A 27,062-nucleotide genomic window follows, 5' to 3' on the forward strand; every position below is an offset into this window, starting at 1 on the left:
ACAAGCCAAATGTCTTGGAATAAGAACTGGTTTCCTGCAGGAAAAAAAAAAAAAAAAAAAAAAAAAGAAAAAGAAAAATGAAAGCAGCTAGGATGAAGCCTAGACCATGGTGGCTATTTGTAAATAGGTTATGAATCATGAAGATCATCTTGGTGTTTCCTAGAAAATCAAGGTGTCACTAACATATCATCTGAAAAGTCTCTAAATTATAAGCCCAGCAGTCCAAACCACAGTTAATCATTGTCAAATAGCAGCCAAAAATCAGGAGCAAACAGTTTGACTTGTGGCTGTGATAAGAGACCTCAGCTATTGTAATATTGTGCCTTGGCCAGTGCAGGCTTTCGCTTGTTCTTTGCTTTCTGATCCTTTTTACTATGCTAGAAAGATGCTGTTTCTGAGGAGGTTTTCCTGCATTGCCCTGATTTCTGGGAGGCAAATCTTAACCACTGCTTCTACAAAGAGAAAATTCCTAGAAATAGGCACACCACATAGTGCTTCTCCCTTCTTAAATCTGATGCAGGGCTGGGGTCTGGTGTTCTCAGCTGTGACTTATCCCAGTTTTGGCACACAGCTTTAAGAAGGGGCTGTCTGGTGGCAGAGGTTATTGCCTTTTGAACTACTATCTAGTAGGATATTTGACTAGTGAAGATGTGATGAACTGCTGTGAAGAGATGCATTTGGCTGGTACCTTCACCGATGTAGCTCGTGTTGTGAAACCAAGCCCTTTCCTTGTCCTCCTGGTGGCAGTAAAAATGCTGAATGGCTCAAGGCAGAAAATCCTCTTGCAAAAGGAACAAACACGTCTGAAAATAATATGCATGCAGAGGGCTATGTTTCTCTTCTGGCAGCTGCTGAGGTTTGTGGATGGTGCAAGAGCACAGAGGAATAAATTGTCCATCTATTTATCAAACAAGCAAGGGCAGTGTAGAGATAGTTGTGTTATCAGCAGTTCCCCAATTGCAGGCTACTTGACCTCTTAAAGCTGTATTTGGGGACTTTGTAATTGCAACTTCTTTGGACTCCTGAGCCTTGCTCTCTGGTGAGAGAGCTTTTTGCAGGTGCTCAGCTTTTTTAATATAAATGAAGAGGTCAAAATCTTGGTAAGGAGGTGAAATAGAGGAGGCAACACTGGGAGAGAAGGGTTCTGGTCAACCCTGGCTTGGTGCTTGTGCACCTGCAAGGCTGGGGTTTTCCTGTCCTGACTCATGTGGGTATTGTCTCCTCAGAGGAGGAACAGATGTGGGTGAAAAAACTTCCAGGAATTATTTCTCACACTTTGGGGATGTTCTTAATTATTATTATTTTTTTTTTTTTTTTTTTATGAATTTTAAGTGGGTGACAGTTATGGCTCTGAGAGGTTAAAAGACTCAGTGAAAACTTCTATGAAACTAATTCTCAATGCTGGATTCAAAGCTGTGCTCTGCTGGTGACCCGAGGTAAAATAGATCTGAAAATCATCTTTATATTGGCTGCCTTACAGAATTTCTAGCATTTTTGCTTTCCTGGCTGGTGACAAGCTTTCCTCTCATGCTTGCCCGCCCTGGCTTCCTGGCTATATGGGCTGAGGGGTGGGAATTTTTCGGGACCGTGACCCGTGGAAGCTGCGGGGAGCTCTGGGGCTCCCCGTCCTCCATCCTTGAGGCCCGAGGGTCCCCTTGGAGGGACAGCGAAGCCACCTCCCCTTCTCGCAGGCAGCGAGGACTTAAGGGGGGTGGGGGGGTGTCTCCATTTGAGGTCGGGTCCCCGGGGGGCGCCCAAAGCATTGCGGGCGCCCTCCCCCTGAGCTGGATGACGGCGGCGGCGGGTCCGCCCCGTCGGGGGCGTCTCCACGGTGTCGCGGGGCCACCTCCCCTATCCCCGCCTCCCGGCTCCCCAGTCGCGCCGGAGGCTGGACGGGAGAGGAGCGGGGCTGCGGTGCCAGCCCGCCCCGTCCCGAGCGGGCAGTGCTGGGGGAAAAGCCCTCGCCCCATGTGCTGAGGTGCGGAGGGATGGAGCTGAGGGGAGGTGGCGGCTGGACCGGTCGCGCCGGAGCACCGGCTCCCGGCTGGACGTGCCTCTTCCCGTTGCTACTGTGTGCAGCGCTCCAGAGCCTCCTGGCCAGCCCCGGCAGCGAGGGTGAGCGGGGACGGGGCGACCGGGACCGTCGGGGCAGCGCCCGGGGAGGAGGGAAGCTGCTTGGGCTCCTCGGACTCGTTTTGGAAGCAAAGGGAAGAAGGGTTCAGCTCGCGGGTGGCTCCCCAGGAAAGCTGAGGGATGTCCTGGGGAAGGGAGGTGGCAGCGACCGCTGCGCATCCCCCGACTCGGGAGCGGGTAGGCAGCCTGCCTTGGGGCGAGGGTGGGTTTGCACGGGTGGGTTTGAACAGATGCCGTGGCACCGGCCCGTTTTGCAGGATTGTGGGATGGTTTTTTGTTTTTTGTTTTTATTTGGGGGGGGGGGGGAGCTGGGGGGGGGATAGAGCGCTTGTATTACAGGTTTCTCTGCACAGGGGCGTTTGCACCGTTGCGTTTCCTTGGCGCTTTGCACCGGGGGAGTTGAACAGGTGCATTGGTGCGGGGTGTGTGTGTGTGTATGTGTGTGTGTGTGTGTTGCAGGGCTTTGCACGTCTCCGCACGGGTGAATGTGCATGGGGCGGGGGGTGTTTCAGGGGCGCAAGGCCGGCTGGATGCTCGGGAGTGCCGGGCTGGGCTGGAGGAGGCTCCCGGTGAGGAGCTCTGCAAGGAAGCGCTGGCCGCACTGCGCTTACTTCATGGCTTCAAAGACTTCCACGAAGAGGGAGGGGAAGCCGCTGAGGTGCGGGTATTTAACCCGCAACGCAGCGGAGCATGGCCGCCAGGCACTGATTTTATATGTGTGTGTATATAAACGTTTATATTATTATAGGCTGCACGTTTAATCTCTGTGTAGCCTTATACTCAAAAACAGGTGTCCACGTTTCTTGTCTGTACTTCCAGGCTTTCAAACTGGACTGGTTTGGTTTTGTATTTTTGGTTTTTTTTGTTGTTTCTTTTTTTTTTTTTTCCCCTCTATACGTGGTGTGGGCGCTGCTCGGGGCTTTTTCAATGTTATTTTTGGATCCGCGGGATGTAATGTGTTTGGACCCCTCGTGATGTGAAAGCAGTGGGTGAAGTTGAGGATCTGAAGGGGTTCAGTATGTGGTAGCAGGCTGGTTATGTGATGAACTGTCATTATTTGTGAAACTCCTTCAGAGGGAGGAGGTACGGCAGCATTTGGTGAAGGAAAAACCATACTGGAATTTCAAAGATGTGGCCTGAGGGAACTAGCTGGATGTAATTTGTTTTGGAGAGCAAGAATAATGTGAATTGCAGTTCTCTTGAAAAAAATATCAAAACAAACAAACAGAAAAACCCCAAAAACAAACCACAAAAAAACCCAAAAAAAACAAAACCAAACCAAAAAACCCCAAAACCAAACCAACAGAGGGAGGGAAAAATGCTGTTCTCATTTGTATGAAGATATCAAATGTTCAGCGAGTGCAGTGTTTCGGGGACTGGTGGAAATGGCTTTGGCTTGGTAAGATAATGGTGGGGCAATCCTTCTGCCCCCACACTGTTTCAGATTATTTCACCCGTGGGAGTGATGCTCAGGAGGCAGTGTGGCTGCTTTCTCCCCATTACTCACCTGTTTCTCTTCTTTGCTCTCTGGTCTGCCCTTGGCCAAGAAATTGGCAGATGCTCTGGGCCCTGTCTTGGTCTTCCTTGCCAGTTTCTGCAAAATCTGGATAGAATTCTTGGGGTCAGTGGGACTGTTCATTGAGGGTAGAGATGTCTCTGTACAAATAGGCAGAATGGGACTTTTACATGATAGTAAATGGTACTGGAAAGCATGAAGCAGCCTAGCAAACAGGTCTAGTGTAATCTTTACAGAGAGACTTCAGAGGAGTAGAACACTAATGATCAGCAGCTTAATCCAGGGTCTCCCTCTCCTTTTCTGATTGCTGCTCTCCAGTTCTTGTCTCTTCAGTAAATGCAAAGCTAAAAGTCTGCTGGTAGGAGGGGTCTTACTGCAGACCTGAACTTATTCAATAACTGCTGCCCTTGGCTGCTGGGAGATTTATTTCTAAACAAGCATAATTTGACAAGTGCTTCTTGCAGCACATCTTCTTTGCCGATTACTACTGAGCAGCTCCACTTCTGGGAATGGCTCACCCTGCAGTGTGTGACTCCTAATGCAGGAGAAACCTCAGATGCTGTGGTCTGCCTGGCTAGCTGTGTGCCCTGACACTTGTCACTGCTTTGAGTTTGAAAAGTTCAGTTTGGCAGCTTCTGGGCTCTGGTGAGAGAGATCCTCCCCTGGGGTTAGTTGTCATATTCAGCTGGCTGGGAACTGGACTTGGAGATAGCCATTTGAGACCTGTAAATAATATTTTCAAAATATTTTCAAATAATATCATATAATGTAATAATATATTTTCAATTATATTTTCAAAAGTTAGTTGTATTGTTTTTTCAGGGTTTTGTTTTTATCCCTCATCTTAGTCACCGTAGTTAAACAGCTACCCTATACCTTGTTTTGTGTATCTGATCATATAGATGATGACAAATTCTCATAATTACTCTTTTCTTTAATCCTGCACCACATTTTTTTTTTTGTTTCTCTAGGTCTTACTGTAATACACAATAACTTTATAAGATCATATATATGCAGATTTTCTGTTCAATATGCTCAATATATACATGCTCAGTTTTCTGTTTTACCCTCTAGTGGAGGGACACTTAGGGCAAAATGCTTTTCAAACCTAGGTTAAGATTTGAACTGAAACAAGTAAATTCAGTATTTGGGTTCCTTAGTACGAAAACAGCTTTTTGCAGGGGCAGCTGAGTTTCAGAAACTGCTGCTATTTATGATAGGGAAGCATCAAGTGCCTAACCTGTATCATAAACCTGTATCATAAAACTTCATCAGTATCTCCAGTTATGAATGGGAAAATTGAATTCGTTTTTTCCCCAGGTTTTCCTATAATAGGAAAATTAGAACAAATTTTTTATTTCAATCACTTTTTTTCTTTTTATATACTAAAAGCAAAAGATGTAGCGAAGGATGAAGGCTCAGTGCTATTCCATGCGTTTTCCATGCATTGTTCAGCCGCCATTTTTTTTAACCCATTAGCAAAGTTCATTGATAAGAACAAGAGAATTCTTTCTTTCCTTTGACTGTTTTTATAACTTCAGCAATTAGCCATAAAGGAAAAATTGCAAAGAGTACACCAAAAGAATTATGCAGTTTTCAGAAGTATTTCAGAAGTACATTATTATTCTTTAATTCATCCCCTATGATAATAGGGTGTGAGAGGCAGCTCTGCAGTATGTGACTGGGCTTCCTGAGCCTCCATTAATTAAAAAATTGATGTGTTTTAAATCTTTCTGTTGTAAATATTAGGGTTTGGGAAGTGGTTTTTATAAATTACTTATGTAAAACACAGAATGAAAGAAGGAATTGTTTAAAGACCTTCACTCCACCCTAAGCTTCATGATGTGCTACACATCTCCTGGGGATTTGGATTGGTTTGCAGATCTCATTTGGATGTCACCCAGGTGACCTTAAAAAGGGGAATGCAGGCAGATTAAACGAATAGAGTACATTCCAAAGTAACTCCACACCATACTTGCATAATTGTCATGGAATACAAGGTATATTTCATTTTAGAGCTTTTCAGCTGAAGTGCTGCTGAGGCTGTGCTGTAACAATGAAGTAGATTGTTAAACAAATCAAGAGAAATACAGAATGAAATAATGGCATTTATTTTAATAGCTGGATGTGAGGATGACAGAATGACTTTTTAATGTGTTTTAAGACTAGAAGGATACTCTGGAGGTACAAATACCTGTCCTCTACCTCTTAATTCTTTGAAGGTTTTTTGCAGCCTGCATTATCTTAATATATAATTTGTAATGAATTAATAAATTACTACAGTTAAAGGGGTGGGTCTGGTGCAGGCAAAAATAAAGAAAGGTAGTAATTTGCAAATTATTCATGCCAGAGCCTGGAATGCTACACCTGTTCTCAGTGTACTGACTTATGTGTCTGTTGTTTCATAGTGACATATAATTTCTGTGTCATGGCACACTGAATAAATGCATATTTAGGTATAACATCACAATATTTAGTTTTAATCAGTTAATGAAGTATTTTTCCAGGAGATTTTTTTTTTTTTTTTGTGCATTAAGGAGAAGCAGGTGTGAACATAGTCTTAATTTTTTGTATCAGTATATTCCAGTTAGTCTAATGCCTTGAGTCAGAATATATACAGAATCAAAACATTTTGCTTATTAGGTTGCTTTTAATAGCTTGGCTTTATATGTCATACATTCACCCAGCTTCTGCATTTTGTATTATTTCATAGGTATTAAGTACTACTTACAGGCATATACCTTATGTTTGCAAAATGGGTGAATTTGGACACATTTGCTTACAGTACTTTGTAAGGGGGATTTGAGGAGGTATCTGACCTTAATTTCATGTATTGGAATGATTCCCTGTGTGTTTTGCATGATAGCTGAGTGTAGTCTCAGTGCTGTGTTTATTTTACTCACAGGAGTAATCCCATTAACTTTTAAATTTACTGCAGTGGAATTACTGGTATGAGGAAGAACAGCTCATGTTTAATGGCCTTTTTGGGATAAGTCTGTGTGATGTATGGCTTTACAAGAGATTTAAAATGACTCAATCATGGCTTAAAAATGGAAACTACTATCCTTCTGATAGGAAAATGACATTTGAAATGCAGCACTTTTAAGTATATGACCAAGAAGCATTGGTGCCTAATGGCATGCCTAAAAAAAAAAAAAAAAAAAAAGAGAAATATACAATAGCAAAGATAGAGTGCAAGATAGTACCTGTGTCCTTTTGAAGTTTATCTTAAAAATTGTAATAAATGATGGGCTTATGTCTCTCTAGAGATCTGTTACCCTTTCAAGTTGTGTCTTTGACCTTATATATATCTCTCTACATATAAAAAAAAACCCTGAAAACAGGTTCAGTTTTGGTATTTACTATGGCTTTAGTAAGTTAGAAGGGCTCACAGGAGGTAGAGCATCTCAGGTCCCCACTAGCAGGAAGGATGAGAGATGCCTCCTGGAGAAGGTAATGGGGTGTGCATTATCACAGCAAATCAGGGAATACCTGCATGAGCTGCTCTGATAGCTCTGAAGGATGTCAGAGAGAATCCTTCAGGGACTTCAGAGCCTCTGAAGGAGACTCCTGCCCATAGTTTTCTCCCTCAAAGCTCTGGAGCATCTGCAAGGGGTCGGCTGAGGTGCTTTTGAGCAAACTCTGCTTTGGGGGGTGTGCATGGAGAGGAAGGAGTTCCCTACAGAAGCTGAGAACTTCTAGTTTTTGGTAGGTAGGTTTTAGGCAGGTATTGAGTCTGTAGGTGAGAGGGTGGAACCCTGAGCTTGCAGACTTACATTCCAGCTACTTCATTTTGATGCAGAGGATGGGACTGAAGTGTCTGTATTAACAGCCACTGGGTTCTCTGACCTGCATCACTTAATTTTAGAAAGAGGTCAGAACAACCAGTTGGAATTTTGTAGTTCTTTGAGAGGATAGAAGAACACTTGGGAGGAAATTATTACTCAGCATCATTAATGTGAATTTCATAGTGGTTCTGGATGGACTTGAATAATTTTTTAACTGTTTAGCACGTCCCAAACCAGTGAAACTACTTGGGAAAATTCTCTGCATACTTGGCTTTGTAAATCAATTTTTTTCAGAAAAAATGGTCATTTTGGTTTATCCAGCTTTGCTTCACCTATGTTCACATGCAGATTCTTAATGAAATGTGTTGGCAATGCACTGTTCCCACTAGCAACCTCTTAACAGAAATAGAACGGATAAACTGTCAAAAGCCAGTAGATAATCTCAAAATATTTTATTTTTTTTTGGTCCTGAATGTTATGTAAGCATTATGTCAGTTCCTTTTTCTATTACTTCAGTGTACTCAGTGGCAGCAGAGCAGTCCTGCTTGTCAACAGGAAAGCTTTATTGGCACTGGGCAGTGAGGTCTTGCAAGTCTGCTGGTCCTGCAAGCTGACAGCATTGACAACTCTCAGTGTGTTTGTGCTGAGTTTCTTTCCTTTTTTTGAGTTTAGTTAAATGCATAATGGAATGTGCATACCTTTTAGGAGCAGAAACCATACTGCTTTTGCTTGGTAGTGCTCTGGCTGAGGAAGGAAGGTGAGCTTTCATCTCAGCACTGCCAGCAGGGGTTTTGGTTGCATTCAGAAGCTGAATGCAGTTCAGGATTTTAGGGCTTGACTTCATGCAAGTCCTTAATGAGATGCTTGTTTTAAGTAGGATCTTGAAGAATCTGAGTGCCTCCTTCAGCTATTTGCAGATGCCCTGGGTCTGCAGGCAGTCCTGGTTGTCAGTTTGTAGATGCTGGTTGTATCTTGCCTTCAGTGGAAGCTTATTTTTCATCTGAATGGTAGGATGATATTTTCCCAGATGGTTTCCACAAAAGATTTGGGCTGCATCTCGTTCAGACATCATCTATTGTGTTAGTACAGTGGTGTTTCCCCCGCATCTTATGAGTGGGATTAGAAGCATTTTACTTTCTTCAAAGTGAGTAATTCTTATTCAGTCAAGTGGTGACTTTGGGAATGAGAGTGTTTGCCAGCAAGAAAAAAATGAGGCAAGTCATACTGGAGTTTTGATGTTTCCAAGACACATTGATGTTAGGCTGAACTAACATGATCTGCTGACCACTTTTGCTTTTACATTAGGTATGATGGGGGGAACTAATGGCTGCTACCTCTTGTTTTGAGTGCAAGTCCCTGTAAGGAAAAAAAATCTGCACTTTCCTATTTGTTTTAGAGGGCATCCAACCCAAAGAATTTTGTCACAGGGCAGTATCACACCCCCCTTGTAAACAGTGTGTTCAAACAAATTACAGACATAATGCAGAAATTACTGGGGAAAATTCTCTGGCTGATGTTATGATTGCAGCTGTCCATCTGGCCTTAAAAACCCATGATTCTGTGATGCAGATTCTAGCATTTTGGCTATTGCTACAAAAGGGAATAATGAGACAGCTTAGAGCAGAATGAAGCCAATGTAATATAAATGTAAAATATATATACATCTATATATATACAATATATGTGTACAATATATACAATATATATGTATACAATATATATAAATGTAAAATATAAATGTAAAATAGAAATCTGCTGTTAATATTAGTTTTTGAGTTCATTAAGTAATGTATATTTTCCTCCTCCAGTGGGCTATAAATAATAGGTACTGCTACAGCTTGCACTCCACTGTAGCTGCTTTCCACTGATGGAAATGTTTCTGCCCTTCTTTCCTGCATGTTTTTTGTCCCTAAAACACAGCTAATTCATACAAAACATCTGCTCCCTGATGCTTTTGATTCCTTTCAAGAGTTTGTTTTTGCTTTCTTGGCTTATTTTTGACTGTCACTTGTTGGAGCGCCTGGGATTTATACTTTTTTGAAGAAATACTTTGGCACAGCAGGGGAAACAGTTGGAAAATGAGTGGTAACAGTACTGCAATAAAAAAAAAAATCCCAGTGGGGATTTTGAAGGAGGAAAACTTTGACTCATGCTAATGAAGAGCCCTCTTCAGTCAGTGTCTTCGTAGTGCTGTGAACCCCAGGAGTGCAGAAGGAAGGATGAGGAGGTGCATACACAGTGTAAGGAGAAACCAGATCTGTTAATAGTGATGGATGATGTCTTTGGCTGCTATACCCCTTTCCTTGGGAAGAAGGAAGAGAAGAGCTATAGAACAATCATAGAATCATAGAATTGGCTGGGTTGGAAGGGACCTCAGAGATCATCAAGTCCAACCCTTGATCCACTACCACTGCAGTTACCAGCCCATGGCACTGAGTGCCACATCCAGGCTCTTTTTAAATATCTCCAGGGACGGAGAATCCACTACTTCCCAGGGCAGCCCATTCCAATGCCTTATCACCCTCTCAGTAAAGAAATTCTTTCTAATATCCAACCTAAACCTCCCCTGGCACAACTTGAGACCGTGCCCTCTTGTCTTGCTGAGAGTTGCCTGGGAAAAGAGACCAACCCCCCCCTGGCTCCAACCTCCTTTCAGGGAGTTGTAGAGAGTGATGAGGTCTCCTCTGAGCCTCCTCTTCTCCAGGCTGAACAGCCCCAAAAGCCTGGGGTCTTGAAGCCCCAGAAGCCTCTGATCCTATTCAGGAGACCTCCCAGGGAGGGTTTGCTGCAGAGCACTGCTGTTGGATGTTGTCATGCACCTTCAAATCATGGAACAGGATGTTTTACCTCGTGTTTCATTGGCAGTGTGTGAGTGTTCCCATGACGGGTTTCTCAGAAATATTTTAAATGTAGTTTTGGTTGTACCCATAGACTTCGAGTGCTGGGTCAAAGCAGGGGCTGCTTTGATGTAGCTCTGTCACTCTTGTGGGTGGCTGTGTCCTGTGGAGTGCTGTGCAAAGGAGCTGCAGGAGGATGGAGAACTTTTATTCGCACCTTTATTTTTTTTTTCAAATGGGAGTTCAACTTCAGGTTGCCTGAAGCAGTGCTCAGATTCCTCTGCAATTTGTAACAAACGTATTAAAAAATAGATTTGCTTCATGTGGTGTTTTGAAATACTTGTGCTGTCATTAAGGAATGTTTCTTTACTGCTGTTTGTTTTGTGATATTGACTATAGTTACAGAGTATTGATTTGGTCAAAGAGAATGTTCTCTTCTTGCTGCTTTAGGTGTATTTCAGGGAAATAAAGAAGGAAGAAAAAAAAGTTCTTATGGCTTTACAGCTTTATGGAATACAATCCATCAGCTTTTGCCGTCCTGTCATTTTGCCTGGTCTAGGGTGATTTGTCAGGATAAATTTTGGTAGAGCATGCCCAGTGGTAACCTAAGTTTGCAGATGGTGCTGCTGAAGAGCAGGACAACTCCCAGTATAAGGATTTCTTGGAATCAGCTCGAAGACCATGGTGACACAGAAGAGTTTATTCAGTCTTTTGTATCCCTGAAGAGATTTTGCTCCAGTGTGAGCAATGAAGGTTTTTTTCTGGAAGATGTTTAGATGCTGGAATGGCAGGGTGACATGGGCTGGTAGGATCAGAAATGCTCATTGTTTTGGTGGGGGATTCTTGTTTTTTCAGCTTGTTTTTTTTGGCTCTGTGGGTAGCAGTGGTGGTTTAGTTCATTGCATCCCATCACAGCATTTCTTGTGCTTCCTTCCAGCCACAATCCCTCTTTAGCCATAGTGAGGCTGTTAAATGCCATCTGTATCACTCTGACTGGGACACAGGAGTAAAAAGCTGCAATCTATCTCCTTGTCAGGGATTCTTGAGTGAAAAAAACCTAGGTAGAATTCAGGGCAAAGGTTTAGATCTCTTCTGATTTTATTCTAATTTGATTGCTCACCTGTGGTAACTAGCCTATCTGAGAACAAGAGTGCATGCAAATTCCCCAGCCTATTATTTTGTATTAAAAAAAAAAAAAAAAAAAGGAAAAAAGGGCTGTGGTGTGATTTTAGACTTAATCATCTTTTATCCTACCCTGAAGGCATGGAAGTTAATGATGATATAGATCTATGTAGTTTTGTGTTCCCCTTGACTGAGCATTAGAAATAATTAGAGCTTGTGGGCTGGATGCATTGGTGGGAGAGATGAGCAGAAAAACACTTCTGAACGTGTGGATGTGCCTCTTCCAAGTCTGCTGGCAAAGATACAGGTGCTAAGTGTGCTTATGGGCTCTGAGGTTTCTTGTTTGTTCATTGTGATTCATAGGTAGCTGGTGCTAAGTGGAAGTGGGAATAAATGAGTTGTGTTATTCTGGAGGCTTTTAAGGTTATCAGCCAAGCAGAGCTATTTCTGGAGAGATTTCTTCAGTGGAATAAACATTGCAAGGGCTACTGAGTAAAGCTCTGGGTTATGCCTGTGGAGTATCTACAGCATTGGGGGTATCCAGGAGCCCCAGGCTATGCAGGAGCTGGCACCAGACCTCCTGAAGCATTGAAACATCAAGCAACATAGCTGGAAATTTTCCTGAATTACCTCCTTCAGTGACCTGAGGGTTTGGTTAGATATTAGACAGCCATGGCCAAGTGCATGCTCATCACAGGTTGAATAGGGAGGATGTTTCTGGTCTCTTTCTTGGGGTGGTTCAAGCCAGAGACAGTTTCAGGGCTTGTTTTGTTTTGTTTTGTTTTCAGGTATAAAAAGGATTCATCTTCACCCAGGCAGTCACATGGTGAATTATGGAAGCAGCTGCTTGAAATGGTGGCAGCTCTTCTCTAAAGTCTCTGCTAAAAGGCTTTCCTTCACGTTGCAGATACATATTTTACCTGCTGATTTCCCACTCTTTCTTCCCCAGCCTGGCCAATCTGCAGTTTTTGATGGCAAATAGATAATGGTACTGCCAGGCTGGGAGGTGGTGGGAAGAGAGGTGGTGCGTAGCATCTCCTTGTGTAGAGATGTTGCTGATGGCCAGGGTGTCCCAAAAGATGCTGGGTCAGTGATTAACTGATGTGGGGAGCCCCATCATCACTGATGTGGGGAGCTGGATCATCAGAGCAGCCATCTCCTTGGAGAGAGGATGCCAGGAGTCTGGAATCAGGGTGGGGTTGGAGATGGCAATGATTCAAGGAGGGGACAGATGTATTGGAAAATGAGCAGCTAGGGGGGTGATGGGGAAGATGCAGACAGCTCCTATCTAGATGGAGCTGTGATCATTTGTGTTCACGTGAGAATTTTGGGGATTCTCAAAGCAGAATTGCCTGGTCCCTGCAGGCTATCTTGAATAACTCCTGGCTCTATAGACTCCTCAGTGTAGATGGACATAGTGCAGTATTTTAGAAGATTTACTGTGAAGTCCTGGAGTCTTCCTTCCCCTCAGAGCTCTCTGGATTGTGCTGCAAACAGAGCAGCCCAGGCATGGGACAGCTTAAAGTAATCTGTGGCTTTTGGCTGGCATCATGAATTTTGGTTTACTGTGTGGTATTCCATCCTCTCCTATTTATTTTGCTCTATGCAGAATTCTACTAAAAGAAGGGAGGAGTTGAGTCTTATCTAAGTGGAGATTTAGTATTCAGTTCCATGGGATGATTCACCAGTAGAAAAATTCCCACTGAGTTGAGAGAGTGTTGAATGGGTTGTGTTATCTTTTCATATGCAGATAAATATTTTGAAATTGAAGTTAATAGCAGCAATTGTTGTTGATTGAAAGATAATACAATATTTAGTTGTATCATGTTCTTTTTATGATCTGATGTATGAAGAAAAGCACTTTTTCTGCTTTTTCTTTTCTGAATTTGCACGTCATGAAGAAGTTTGTGGCATCAAACACACTAATTACATTCATCACAAGCATCTTCAGGACAAGTTTTAAGTCATACAATGGAGATCAATATTTATTAATATTTATTTTGTATCCAGAAGACAGGAATATACTTCTCTCCACAGTTTAAGTAGAATGTTGTAACAGAAGGATTTTGGGAAAACCTGCTCTTTTGCCAACCTCACTTCTTTCTCTTGCTTTATAAAGTACTATACAGTTGTAATATGGGACATGTTATTTATGTATGTCCTATTTTGACATATATTTTATTTTTATCCCTTGGATATATTTGAAAATATTTTTTTGCTTTTTAATGTAAATTGTTGGTTGCTTATGTGACTGAACAGAGCTACACTGAATTTATTTGTGGGGAAAAAAGATCTCTTGGATATCATACAATGAAATTGTCAGACTTGGGGAAAAATGTGGGAGAGGGAGAAAAGAACAGAGTGCTGATAACAGTAATACTGTGGCTGTTGCAGGTAAAATACTTTAAAAATCGAATTAATGGCAATAATGAATCTCTGCATGCTGTTTCTTTTTAAATTTTTGTCTGGAAGGCCTGATCATGCTAAAAAATATGCCAGTTTAGAAGAAATTTGTGTATATAGACACAGAGATGTTTGTGAATGTGTGTCTATCTATGTACTGTATATCTTGCATTTACACAGAAACACACAGTGTGCATTATTTATTTGTTCGTTCCCCCCAAAGACTGGATCCTACGAACATGAAGGATCAGGATCTTATACAAGTTTAGTGCATTTGCAACTTAATTTCTATGACAGGTCTCAAAGGAATAAAGTAATCCATAAATAGAATTGTTTTCAGTGTCTGGCCTCGTTGATAGAGGAGTTTCTGCATTGTTATTCTGCTTTACAAAAGAATCCACCTTCCTTGATGAATTATAAAACAGCCTGGTTATCAGAACTACTCAAACTTTGAAATATATCCTGAAGTTTCTAATCCATCCATCCACCTTCCTTAACAGTTTTTTCCTCTTTATTTCCAGTGAATTTACTGGATTCACGCACAGTAATGGGAGATCTAGGATGGATAGCCTACCCAAAAAATGGGGTAAGTGTCTGTTTTTGTTTGCTTTCTCTCTCACAAATTATACTAACAGTTTCCATCCAGAAAGTACACTACTGTGTTTAAAAACTCTCTGGAGTGATTTGTTGCCAGTAGAGAGGAAAAAAAAAAATAAAACAACAAGCAGTGACTGGAAAAATGGAGCTGTGTGGCTAGGGATTGATTTATTTATGCCAGCCAGAAATATTTTTAAAAAAAAAATTAAAAATCATTAGTCAACCCCTTCTCTCCTTCCTTCACTGAAAAAATCCATGAGATTATTTAATTATATTTTTTTATATTATAAATTCCTGGTTTTGAACACTTGGGCTAAATACACAACACATTTTTCTGGGAGTTTTCTTCTGAAGCGCAGGGCCTGAGACATCACTGTTGGCTTTAAATGCATGGGGCTGCTCAGGAAGACTTTCCAGACCCATAATAAAATTCTGGCATCTGATAACACTGAAGCAGGAGCCCAGTTTTAAGCACCTTGAAGAGCTTGTGTCCCTTACCTATACTGAGATCTGAAAAAACTTGGCCTCCTAATTTGATACCTGAAATAAATTAATGTCCTCTGGTGTGTGTGCTTGGCCTGGCTACACAGTGTGAGCAGTGATTTTTGTCTGGAGCATCCTCACTGCTGTACTGTAACAGAGCTTTTGTACCATCTCAAAAGGTTCCCAGGTATTCCTGCCAGTTCCTGGGAGCACTCTGGAGGCATCAGGAGACAGAAATTCTGCACAACTGAGTCCTCCATCAGAGGAGCTCTCAGGAACCTGTTCCCCAGTAGTCACCAGCTGAAAGGGGCTGCAGAATTGTCTTGGACTCCAGTTTGATTGTCATAAAAACAGTGGCAATGTTTATATAAAATGCAGCCAACCCTGCAGATGTTATATTACACCATGAATTAAAATCTGGCTTTCCATATATTCTGTGTCCATACAAGGTGGTAGCAATGGCAGCCCCAGCTTGCAGGCACGGGTTATGGCAGGGATGTAAAAGCAAGATGGGGAGCTGAGTTTATCCTTGACTCCATTCAAGATCTCCTCTTGTTGGGGTTGGGAGTCTACAACAATATTTTTTTCTCTATTGATTTAAAGCCAAGAACTAAAGTTGCTCCCTTTGGCATCACAATAACCAGTGCCAGATGTGCTTGTAGAGCGCTGGCTTGGTGCCATGGCACACCATAAAGATTCCAGTTCTCACTTTTTCAGGGAAGATTTTTCCTTTTTGAATACCTCTAGGTCTTTTCCAGTGGTATAAAGCAAAGCTGCTTTATCTGCCAATGTCCTTACAGGAATATCAGTAGAAAAGTAACTAGGCCTGAAGAGATGGAGTTCTCTGGGTCTGTATGTGTAGATGAGTAAATGAAGAGCTGAATATCCTATGCATAAGCCTTAGTTGTGGGTTTTTTCATTATTTAGAGAAACCTTTCTATATTTACAAGCTCAGTTTCCAAACAGCACCTGGAAGTGCACTCATGAATGCCACATGAGTGGTTACTAATTTGGAGGGTTTTTCCTCTTAAATTAACTTCCACAAATAAAAAGGGAATCAGGTAGTTGTTTTCTGAGTTTCTAGAAATCTCCTCTTAAATCTGCTTTGTTTTCATGGGACATCATAAACATTCATGAAGTTATCCCCAATATATTTGCAGTACTTTACAAGTACTGAAAAAAGTCTTCCCAGACTTCTCTAACTCCCTTGTGTGTTCTGCAGTCAGCTATGCTGCAATCATACTCTGTTTGCTTAATTTTTTTAAAAGATCTACCTTACAGAAATATTTTAAGTAACTCATCTCAGGATGTCCTTCGAGGACAAAATTTTTTAAGGTCCATGTATCTCACAGTCCCCCATCAAGTAAAGGGGCAAAAACATCATAGTGTGACACATTTTGCAACACTAAAGTGTGTAGATACAGAGCATGTGCTGGATGATGTTTTGATGCATGATGGTTTTATTCTTGCTGTTAACAGTATCCTGTTCAATATCATTTCACTTTTCAACTACTTGGTAGAAATTTCAATTGTTATATAGTTCCAACTGAAGATACAAGCAGTTTTCAGTTCTTTTTGTGTTGCTGCTTGTCCACTTGATTTTTATTATGAGTCTGGGAAAATAGTATTTTTCCTAGCACCACATCTTCTACAAGTAGGAGCTTGCACCAGGAGCACAGGTGATATTAAAGAAAGCAAGTATTTAGTCTCTGTAGTAACATGTGAGTGCCTGGGTGAAGTTACATGTGTATCACAGAGGCTCAAGCTGGTGGGTTTTGAAAACAGATTTCCATGTTTCTTTTTAAAAAAAGAAAACAAACAAACAAGCAAACAAACAAACAAAAAAACGAAAAAAAAAACCCAAAAAAAGAGAACCCTTCCAAAACAGGAGGTCCAGTCAAGCTAAATGAGCTTGCTTTGGGTAGATCATTAGGTAAATTTTTATTATTTTATTTGAGTGTTTAAGCTTTCATACATTCCATGCTCCAGGGAGGTCCAGCTGCTCTTTTTTAGCCTGGTGCTCACATCATTTTTGCTGCACACAATGGACAATGGGATCTAACTTGGGAAATGTGGTGTATGGAAAGGGGACTGACCCTCCAGTCTGGAGACGAACTAGGCTTTGAAGTAGACCTATTTCGTGGCTGTAATTCCAAAAAAAAAGCACTGCAGCTCCTTTGCTCCCTACAAGATCAGACCTTTGGCCACTGCTAAACAGAGAAGGGAGAGGAACACTTTAGGCAAGGATTGCCTCTGCAGAGCTTTGTGTTGCTAGGTGCTTATTTGGTACAGGTTTTAGTACTGTTCAGAATCCCTGCAGCCTGCCTGGCCTTCATTTCCCCCCAGTCACATAAAAGGTAAGAAAAGTCCCCTTTTTCTGTCATACAAAGCGTTGAGGCACCAGCGGAGATGAAATAATGTGGCTGGACAATGCTCTGGCCAAACAAGGCTTGGACCAATTTCTCCTGGTGTGAAGAATTGGCTGTTTTGCACAAAAAGATGCTTTCTTCTTTTTGTTCCTTTGCTCTAAAGAATTAATGAATTATGGTAGTGTGGCTTTGACTGCCCTGGGAGGCCTTCCCTGGCTCTACAGGTTCTTAAACCTGCAGTTTTGTCTGTAAGGGCATGACCAAAGTCCTTCTGAGGTCCACATGGCCATGGAGTGTGGTTTAAGTATGGAAATGCTGCCTCTTTTGCAGCTCAGGTTGACAATTGGTCCCGTTTCGATGGGATAAATTTGGGTGATGCTACCATTTGGACTTTGTTTGCAGCTCCTGTAAGTTCACTTGATCCTGGAGGTTATTAAATTATCAGAGGCTATATCAGAGAAGTCTGGTCCCTCTTCTGTAGTGGGAAGTCCTCCAAACACATCAAAACCATCCAGGTTTTTATTATTATTATTATTATTATTATTATTATTATTATTATTATTATTACAGCCTATGCCTGTACAGCAGGTCTGCAGAGCCTGTGAATCTGTTTTACCTCTGGACCTCTTCCTGGGATGCTGCTTGGGATTACTCAAACTGGGCACATCAGAGTTTTATGTGTGCATTATATATGACTGGTTTGACAGTCAGAAACTGCCTGCATTGGTCTGTGCTAAGTAGACATTTTTGTCTTAAGCTCACAGAAGTAGTGATGAGGGTGAGTGATGTGAGATAAAAAAGCTGGGTCAGGCAGTTCTGGTAAAGTGTGTGGCCTCCTCCTCTCCTTAGGTTTGTCAGGAGGCTCCATGGGATGCATTTTGACTCCCTGCAAAGACATAGCAGGGGGAGAAGCTATAAAGAGCCCTCTTAATCCCAGAAATTCAGACTTATTATTTGAGTTGGCCAAGTAAAGACAGGGCCACTTTTAACAATATACAGATAATTGCAAAAATTACTGATTAAAAAAGCTTTCTCCTAGCTAGTTTGCTTTATTCAGTAATTTTTGTGTGATTTTTGTTTCTGAGCCTTCCTTCCTTTTGAAGGTTTATTTTAAAACTTAATTCTTTACACCTTGGAAGTACTCTTTTTGTGTCCAAATCAGAGTTCTTACACACCTGCTTTGTCTTTGTGTTAATGGATCCTCTCCCTTCTCCTCCACCTCCCATTGATTTCCATGACCTTCCTGGAGCACAGAGCAGGAAAGGCTCAGTGGTCCTTGGGGTATGGGCTGAGTGCTGTGGTTCCTTGCACAGCTCTGTGGGCTGGTTTTAATTTTTTTTTAGGCTCAGACAGGAAAATTAACACGTACTAAGGAACCTGTGGAGATGTTAATAATGCTTTCTTCGTTGCAGAAAATAAAAGAACAAAAGCAATTGCCCTTGCTTTTGGTGATAAGGAAGGCCAAACATCAAAAGTTGTGGGGTAAATTCAGCCAGATTGATTCTGCAAGTTGCTTCTCATTTATGTAGGACATTGGTGGGTTTGATAGTTTTATTATTATTATTAGTAGTATTATTAGTATTATTATTGTATTTTTAAGAAGCATTTTTGTTTCATTTTGGGGGCAGGTACCCTGGGGTGCCTCTTTGAAGTTAAAAATAACCCTGATTTAGATTACTCATCATGGTGTGTGAATAGATTCATGTTGCTCTCTGTTGATCGGTTCAGACAGAGGTTTTGTACAGGAATCCTGAATTGGAGGCAGTGTTTGCCCTCAGGGATAGAAATAAAATTAAAGGGGAGGGATAGGGGGTAGTGAAAAGAGAAGGATGATTCTTGGCACCATTGAGCTATGTCATGTAGCTATGATTATAATTGGCATTTTCAGGGCAGTACATTTGGCAGCCTGTGGTTTTTTTCCTCCAAATGCTGCTGCTCAGCTGTGACCAGTGCAGAAGAGAAACTGGGGAGGATATGCTAACATGGCAACAATACAATTCCTGCTGTGGCAGGGAGCATGATGGAAATAAGTAATACCTGAGTAGGTGAAAAAAAAATGTTAATGACACCTTTAAAACAAAATTTGGCTGCTTTGTTTGTATGTACAGGCTTTTGTGCATGCAGGGGTTGGTAAAAAAAACATACTGCACATCTAAGTGTTTGAAGTAAACTCAGTAATCCAAATGAAAGCAATACATAAATTTTTCTGTTATATACAGAATAAATGAATTTTACATGAATAATTTGTGGGATGATGTGTTCAGTGGAGCTGAAATATATGAGAGGGATTTTTTTCCACTAGGATTCTTTAAGGTAAAACACAGTATCTGTTTATATGGAAATTTCTGTCCTCTGTGACTCTCCTCCTGATGCTTCGTGTGCTTACATGGCCTCTTTTGCTCCTATCCCATGGGATCATGTTGTGTTTTCTTTTGGATGTTCTGCTTGTTTTAGTGTCCCAGAGCGATTCATGCATGCTTGTATTGTGTGGCATAATTATAACAACAGAGCTTCAGCCTTGGGTCAGAAAAGACACCAGAAGTTAATAATGCAGTTGTGCAATACCCTTGTTATAATTGAACTCAACTGTTTTAAAGCAGTGCCGAGTTCACATTTCAAACTCTGAAAGCTCCAGGGGAAGACTGAAGATGCTGGAGTTAATGGGAATGGAATTTGGCCAGCTGACTACTGTTCAAATTGGTAAATTTCCATGGCAAGTTGGTGGCCTTGCCAGTGCTTGTAGAGCATAAATACAAAGAGATCAGCCCAGCAGTGGAGAGTCTTGTGTGGAAAAGTTGATGGCATCCTGGACTGGTCCATGATCACATTGAGGGATACAAAGAAAGGAAGAGCCTTTTACCCAGGTTGGAAGTGAGCAGGACAAGAAAAGCAGGACCTGTTTCAGCTAAGCTGGGTCAGGTTACATTTGATGGGAAGGAAATGCTTTATACTGGAGCAGCACTGGGGCAGAAGTGGGGTTTCTTTCACACGAGGTCTCTTAGCAGCAGGGCCAAGTTTCATCTCTGTTAACTCAGGATGATCAGAATTATCTCTTGTGGAGGAGCAAAGCAGATGATCTGTTTAGGTCTTTTCTTACCCTAAATCTCTTCCTAGGAGAGGTGTTCCAGCCCTCTGATCATCTGTGTGACCCTCCTCTTCACTCGTGCCAAAAAACCTCTGTTCCCAGGACCCACCTGTATCCAGCAGATACTCAGTGGGATCAAAGTTGTCTGTTTCTGAAAAGAAGGACTTAGACTTGCTGTATTTTCCTCCAGCTGTTTAAAAATAAAATAAAATCTTGTGCCTGTTCCCTTTTTCATTGGGACCTCAACTTTTTAAATTTATTTTTGGGAGTGGTAGTGTGTTTTTGTCTTTTCCTATTGAGCCTGAAAACTCCAGTGACAGCACATGAGTGGTGATGCTCCTGGCTTCCTCCTGGAGCCTGGGACTCATTGCTGAAGTTTGGCACTTGAAGGCCATCAAAATAACTTCAGCTCAGCATTGCTTCAGTCACCAGTAAAGGGTACCAACAACGTGGCCTTTGGTCTCCTGTTCAGAAGCCTTTGGGATGTATTTTTGCTTTATTTTCTTCAAAAATTGGGAAGATTCACACTTCAGAGCTTTGCCTTGGTTTCAAACCTTCAAACTGTTTGACTTGGGCAGCTCCTTGCAAGACAATTTTAAGCACTGTTAAGAATTCTAGGGCATGCAGTGACTGTTTTAGCTGAGTGCAATGCAAATATATAGTAAGCCTGTAAATGGTACCCCGTGTTGTGATTGCAAAACACTACAACAATGCCAGATTATGCAGTTTGTCACAAATCCTTGTAGACTACACATTTAAAGTTATAACCACAAGTATAATCCTGTGAGATAAAGTCACTTCATTACACAGTCTACTTCTGGTTTACTATTTGCTTTATTTTGATGCCAGATTGACTAACTAAATCTTCCTGTTTGGTTAACTTCAAGAGCAGCTTATGCTTTTTGTGCCTCTGCTATTTCTGTAGTTTATTTCTGTAGCCTTAAAAATATGGCTGTTGATTAATATGATGGACAACAGCCCTGCAGAATGGGACTTGGGGTACTGGTATGTACCCCAAGATGTAGAGATGTAGATGAACCAACGATGTGTGCTTCCAGCCCAGAGGGACAGGCTCATCCTGGGCTGGATGAAGCATGGCCAGCAGATGAAGAGAGATGATTCTTTCTGCCCCTTTATTCTGCTCTGGTGATACCTCACCTGCAGTACTGTTCCCAACACATGGAGGACCTGGAGCTCTTGGAGCAAGTCCAGAGGAGGTCTACAAAGATGGTCAGAGGGATGGAGCACCTCTCCTATGCATATGGGCTGAGAGAGTTGGGGTTGTTCAGCCTGGAGAGGAGAAGGCTCCAGGGATATCTTATAGCTGCCTCCCAGTACCTTAAGGGGGCCTACAGGAAAGCTGGGGAGGGACTTTTTTGATAGGATGAAGGGCAATGGTCTAAAGCTAAAGCAGGGTAGATTTAGATTGGATATTAGGAAATTCTTCACTGTCAGGGTGGTGAAACACTGGCACAGGTTGACCAGAGAGGTGGTGGAGGCTCCGCCCCTGGAAACATTCAGGGTCACACTGGGCAGGGCTCAGGACAACCTGATCTAGGTGAAGATGTCCCTGCTCACTGCAGGGGGGTTAGAATAGATGACACTTGAAAGGTGCATTCTATGATAGTTGGGTAAAACCATTAAGATCTCATTCTAGTGCTGAAAATCAACCTAAAAATGAAGAAGATTTTAATAGTAATGAATTTGAATAGAAAAGAATTGCTATTGATGTCAATCACTGTGGATGACCTGTCAGATGATAAAAAAATTAATTGGTTGCTGTCATTGGTACATGGTGTTAGGTGATGGGGTAGGGGACAGCAAGCAGGTTGGAGCCTCCCTGCAGCAGCAGTGGCTGCAGTCTCTCTGCTGCAGAATTACAGTGAAGCAGACTACAGCTGCTGAACACAAATGAAATGAATAGGTCACTTGGAAACAGATTTCAGACCAAATCAAACCTTTTTGCACAGCACTTGTCTTTTCCTGATATTGGATATCATGATGCTTCCAGTATGTAGGAAACAGCAGTGGGGTAAGGAGTGACTTGTGCCCATTGACCAGAGCCTGATGACTCAGTGTCTCAGAGTAGTTCTGATAAATGACCGTGCTGAGATAATCAAAGCCAATCAAGGGATTTGGGTTTTGTCCTACTTATTAATTTTAAGGATAACTGAATATCTGTGCTGATTACACAGGCTGTGAGCTCAGCTTCCTAAGCCTTGGATATTCAGTTTCAAAACACTGCTTTTTCAGTGTATGGTATTTAACTCAGAGGGGTGGTCTCAGTGTTAATTGGCAGTGCAGATAGGCAGGAGCTGCTGTGTTCTTTGGGGCTGCAGTAACCAAGTCTGGCAGACCCTGTTTCTCAGAGCCATAGAGGTGTATTGAAGTGGCAAATGTCTCTACCCCCCCCCAGGGGATTTGGTTATGCTGCTGCCTGTGTAGTGTTTGTAAAAAGGCTTTTACTGTGAAGATGTTGGAGAGGAAGAAGGAAATCATAAGCAGCGCTTGCTCAGTGCATGCAAAGCTGTTCTGTTTGATCCTCCTAGCCCAGGTAAACCTTTTAGTCTCCTCTCTTCTTTTCCCCTTCTGAGCTACAGCTCTACTCCTGAGGTTTTCTGCTTGCAGGGTTAGCTCCTCCAGTGCCAACCCTGGGATGTTTTCCCCCAGTAGTTGCAGAGATTGACCTTGCTGAACCTGGGTTTGCAGGAAGTCCCTGTGCATCTCTCCAGCTGTTGCAGAGTCTTTCTGGATGAAGCCAGATTCTGTGTTGAGCTTTTTTTTGAATGAGAGGGGCTTTGGAAAGATTAATTCCCTGGTGCATTTGTTGCTGCTGGAAGAACATGTAATGTCCCCATTGATCAAGGATAAAGTAAGCAACTGAGACCTAAAATGGTTGCTGGTGCCATAGATGTCTGTAGGTAGCCATAGATTTTCTTCAACTGGAAATGAGCCTGAGTTAGCAGGTGTTTGATTGTTGCCTTCAAAAAGAGCCAGTGCCCTTCCTTTTTCTCCTAACATGTCTGTTCAAAAATAAAGCAGCAGAGAAAACAGAGTGAAAACAGTTTTTTCCCCACACAATGCTGTGACCAAAGATATTACGTGATAAATTTCCTGTCTTCTCTGCTCTGCACAGTTTTAAATCTGAGAACAGAACTGGGTTTTTTTTCCCATATTACATAAGTAATCAACATTATATTTAGATAGAAAGTTGGGCAACTCCCTGCTGTTCAAATATGTTAATTGTAAATCACTGACATGATTGACATGACTGACACTGACATGTCTAGACATGCTGTTTCTTACTGAATTATTGTTTCCTTGCTGGTGGAGTAAACAATCATTGGGGAGGTGAAAGGGGGAAGGAAGTATAATATTATAGTATTTCCTAGTTCTTGTTATGTAAAAATAAAAACAGGTTTTTGAGTATGTCAGCTGAAGGTAATGGGTCTGTTAACATTATGTAGTTGAATGTCCTGTGGTATGTACAGTGCAGAAACTTGCTAAAGGGCCCTCGCAGGAGGTCTGTAACTTTGATTTGACCAATAATGTATCTTCTGCAAAGAGATTTCTTCTTCCATTTAGTTTTCCTCTTGGGGTGAGTCCACCATATCCTGTTGTAGCTTGTGCCAATAGCAAGGTGTCCTTGTTGTAAGTCTAATCTTTCTGGCTTGAATTGGTCACATAAATTCTCTGTGGATGGATCTTGCTGTGTCTCTTCTTGCTAACTTTACAGGTATGTACTAGTAATCTCTTTTTTCTTCCTTCTAGCCCAGTTTAGTGAAATAGAGACCACTAAGAAGTTAGCTGCATCTCAACCTTCTCTTAATTTTTTATATTTTTTAGAGACTTTTGTGCTGTATATTTTTGATATCTTGAATAACAGTGATCTGGGATCTTTCTGTTTGTCCTAGCTGAACTGTGGCCATTTGAAATGAAATTCTAGAGATGGTGGTACTCACATCCTGCTTTCTCTTTTTGTTTGCTGTGAGGCAAATAGTTAGGAAAATCATCTGTGATGAAAGCCAAGTAGATGTGAAGGGGGACTGTTAGGGGCTGTTCATCTGGATGCTCTTGGAGGGAGGAGATGGGATACAGTGCCAGATGGATCCATGATGTGAAATTGTATGGGAGAGCTGTGCTGAAGCCTCTGCCGTCAGTAGGGTGGTTGCATCCTTCAGCTGCACTGAAATTACCTGTGTGCTCAGATGATCCTCTCTCTTGACTGCTGTGGTCCACACAAATAGGAAACCCTCTTTTTATGTCAAGCGGTTGAGTTCGTTGTGTCCGGTCCTATGTCAGTGTCACCCAAGCAAGGGGAAGCTGTGGAGGTGCAACAGGAGGTTTTTGTATCTTTCCTCTAAATGGATTATTCCTTTACTTATATGAAATGTCTTTCACTGCTTTCTGTTTTAAATGTCTTTGTGCAGAATAATTTATGGAAGAGAGCACACATTATTAGAAAGCTTTGTGTACTGTGCACTATGGAGACAACTTTTCAGCATCAAAGTGTCATTTCTTCAGGTGTCTAACTTCCAGTGGGTATGCATTCTGGTAAGAAGAATGATATCAATTAATGAATAACCTGCAGAATTGCTGTTTCCTATGCTAATTAGTTATTTCTCTGAGAATTGTACTTTTAATTTATTTTTTTAATTGCGTTCATTCATCCTGTGCCTTTCAAACTTCAGCACTTGTGAAACATGCAGCCAGTTTCACTGAAAGATCTGCAGCTGAAGATACAAAGACTGACAGGGGATTGATTTAATGGCTTAACTGTTAAATAATTATGAAACTGGGTTTGTAACTTCATGTTAATGTGAAGTGGTTGATCAGTCCATTTTGAAGAGTGACTGTAAGGCATACAATAGGGATGAATAAATAGTCATCTGTAGTAAGCAAGTGCCTTACCTCCTTGGGACTCCTGAGGATTATTTAAAACTTACTTTACCAGAAAATCAGACCACAGTTAAGGATTATTTTGCTTATTAGTAAAATGCTGTTGCTGCAAGACAGCTGTCTTTTGTCCATAAGCTGCTGGAAGTGGGGAGAAGCTTGCATTCAGCGATATGCCTTCTGTCCAAGTGTTTTCCATACACAAATCCAGGGGAGGTTCTTGCTTGTGGTTTTCTGACTGGCCCTGAGCTAGCAGGGGAGAAGAAGCACTGGAGGCTGGAGCTGTGCAGGACAGAAGATCAGAGTGTTTGGTATGGTGAAACCTAACGGGTCCATTGCCACCTGGGATGGGCAGACTGTGGCTTTGTGCCATTCATTTCCCATCTTGACTGCATCTTATGCTGCTGCAGGAAAAGTTAGTTGATGACAGCCTCTTTTCTCCTAAAGAAGTGTAGCCCCTTCCCATGCCTGTATTTTTAGCTACTCCCTCACTACCACTCAACTTCTCATCCACTGTTAAGTCCAGTGTATCCTGGATGGAAAATAGCAGTAATGTGAGTTTGTAGCTTAATGGAGCAGGCAAATACCTAACAATAGATCAACTCATACATTTTCTGTTCGAGTTTTTTTTGATAGATAGAACAGTATGTCCTCAGAATTTCTGTGTTCTTCCTCTCTGGACCTCAGGGGCTCTAGGCCTTGAACAGACCCTTCTTGTAGCCTGATGAGAAGAACATAGATTTGCCTTTGATATCTGTATATTCAGTCTCTTGTTCCCCATTGCATAGGCATGTTGCTGATAGTTTTAAGGTGCCTTGCTTAGGTTTAGGTAGGTGATGGATCTAAGTGGCACAGCATGGATTAGCCTGCTTCAGCCAGTAATCTTCCCCTGAAACTTCAAATCCCCCTTGTGAAGGTTTCAAATGATGAAGGTTCAGCTCCTGTGGCAAGTTCTTCCTACAGTTGGTTGCCCCCCAACATTTACAATATCTTAGATATCTTCCCTTCTCTTCAAAAGTGCTTTGATTTTGTGGATTTTTTGTTGATTAGATGAAAAGCAATCTAGTTACAAGGTTTTTTCTTCATGTAGGTGTTGCAGCATTAGAATCAAATTAACACATGATTTGCTTCCTGGTTGGGCAAATAGTTTTGAGGTTTTCAGTTTCTTCTGAAAATTTCAGCAGCTTTCCTAGACTTTGAACTTTCACAGCTGAAGCTGCATTTTTTTTTGCATTACAGCTCAGTATTTGGCACACAATTGGTGCTTCAGTGGTTGTCAGATGCTAGAAGAGAGCACGGAGTAGCAGGGGTTTGCAGGTGAAGAAAAATAACTAATGAAATATGGAACCTCTCCAGAAGTATATTTTTTAATTATATGTTTAGGATGTAGGATATCTATCATAAACAGATAAGCACAGCCATGTTTCTTCTGTTTCAGATTTAAAGAAACACTGAGGGTCCAGGTTATATCTGTGTCTCACAGATTTACATCCTTGCAGTTCTGATGCTATATTTAAATAGCAACATAAGATTGATGTGGTGGGAATGAAATCCCAGAGAATAAGAAGTAACTAAAAGTTTCATTATGTTGTGGACTATGCATAACAAGCATCCACATGTATAATTAATTACCTATAGTGGGTAAGTACTTAGCAGCAGTCATAATAAACTCGTTCTGTTAATTCATTCTTAGATTTTAGCTTACTGATTCAGACCATAACATCAATGTGAGGCTTTTTATGCTGGTTTAATAATGAAGGCCTGTGGAGGACCTTTAATTAAATAACTATTCTTTGTTCAATCAGGATAGATTGCTTCACTATAGGGATTGTA

At 41.7% G+C, this 27,062-nt stretch overlaps 1 protein-coding gene across 28 annotated transcripts in view; it reads left to right on the forward strand.

Moving 5' to 3' along the window:
- The first annotated feature begins 1,808 nt into the window (after nucleotides 1-1,808).
- The window catches only part of EPHA5 (EPH receptor A5), a 167,772-nt gene continuing 142,518 nt past the window's right edge, over nucleotides 1,809-27,062 (forward strand). For 26 of the 28 annotated variants that reach the window (XM_071742751.1, XM_071742756.1, XM_071742752.1 and 23 more), the window contains exons 1-2: nucleotides 1,881-2,115; nucleotides 14,321-14,385. In XM_071742751.1, the coding sequence (XP_071598852.1) occupies nucleotides 1,989-2,115; nucleotides 14,321-14,385 (192 nt within the window). In that variant the 5' untranslated portion in view covers nucleotides 1,881-1,988. Of the gene's footprint in view, nucleotides 2,116-14,320; nucleotides 14,386-27,062 lie in introns of all 28 variants that reach the window. The other 2 variants (XM_071742763.1, XM_071742764.1) reach the window with 2 other exon arrangements.

Source organism: Heliangelus exortis, chromosome 4, assembly GCF_036169615.1.
Source record: "Heliangelus exortis chromosome 4, bHelExo1.hap1, whole genome shotgun sequence".
In the NCBI taxonomy this organism is placed as follows: Eukaryota; Metazoa; Chordata; class Aves; order Apodiformes; family Trochilidae; genus Heliangelus; species Heliangelus exortis.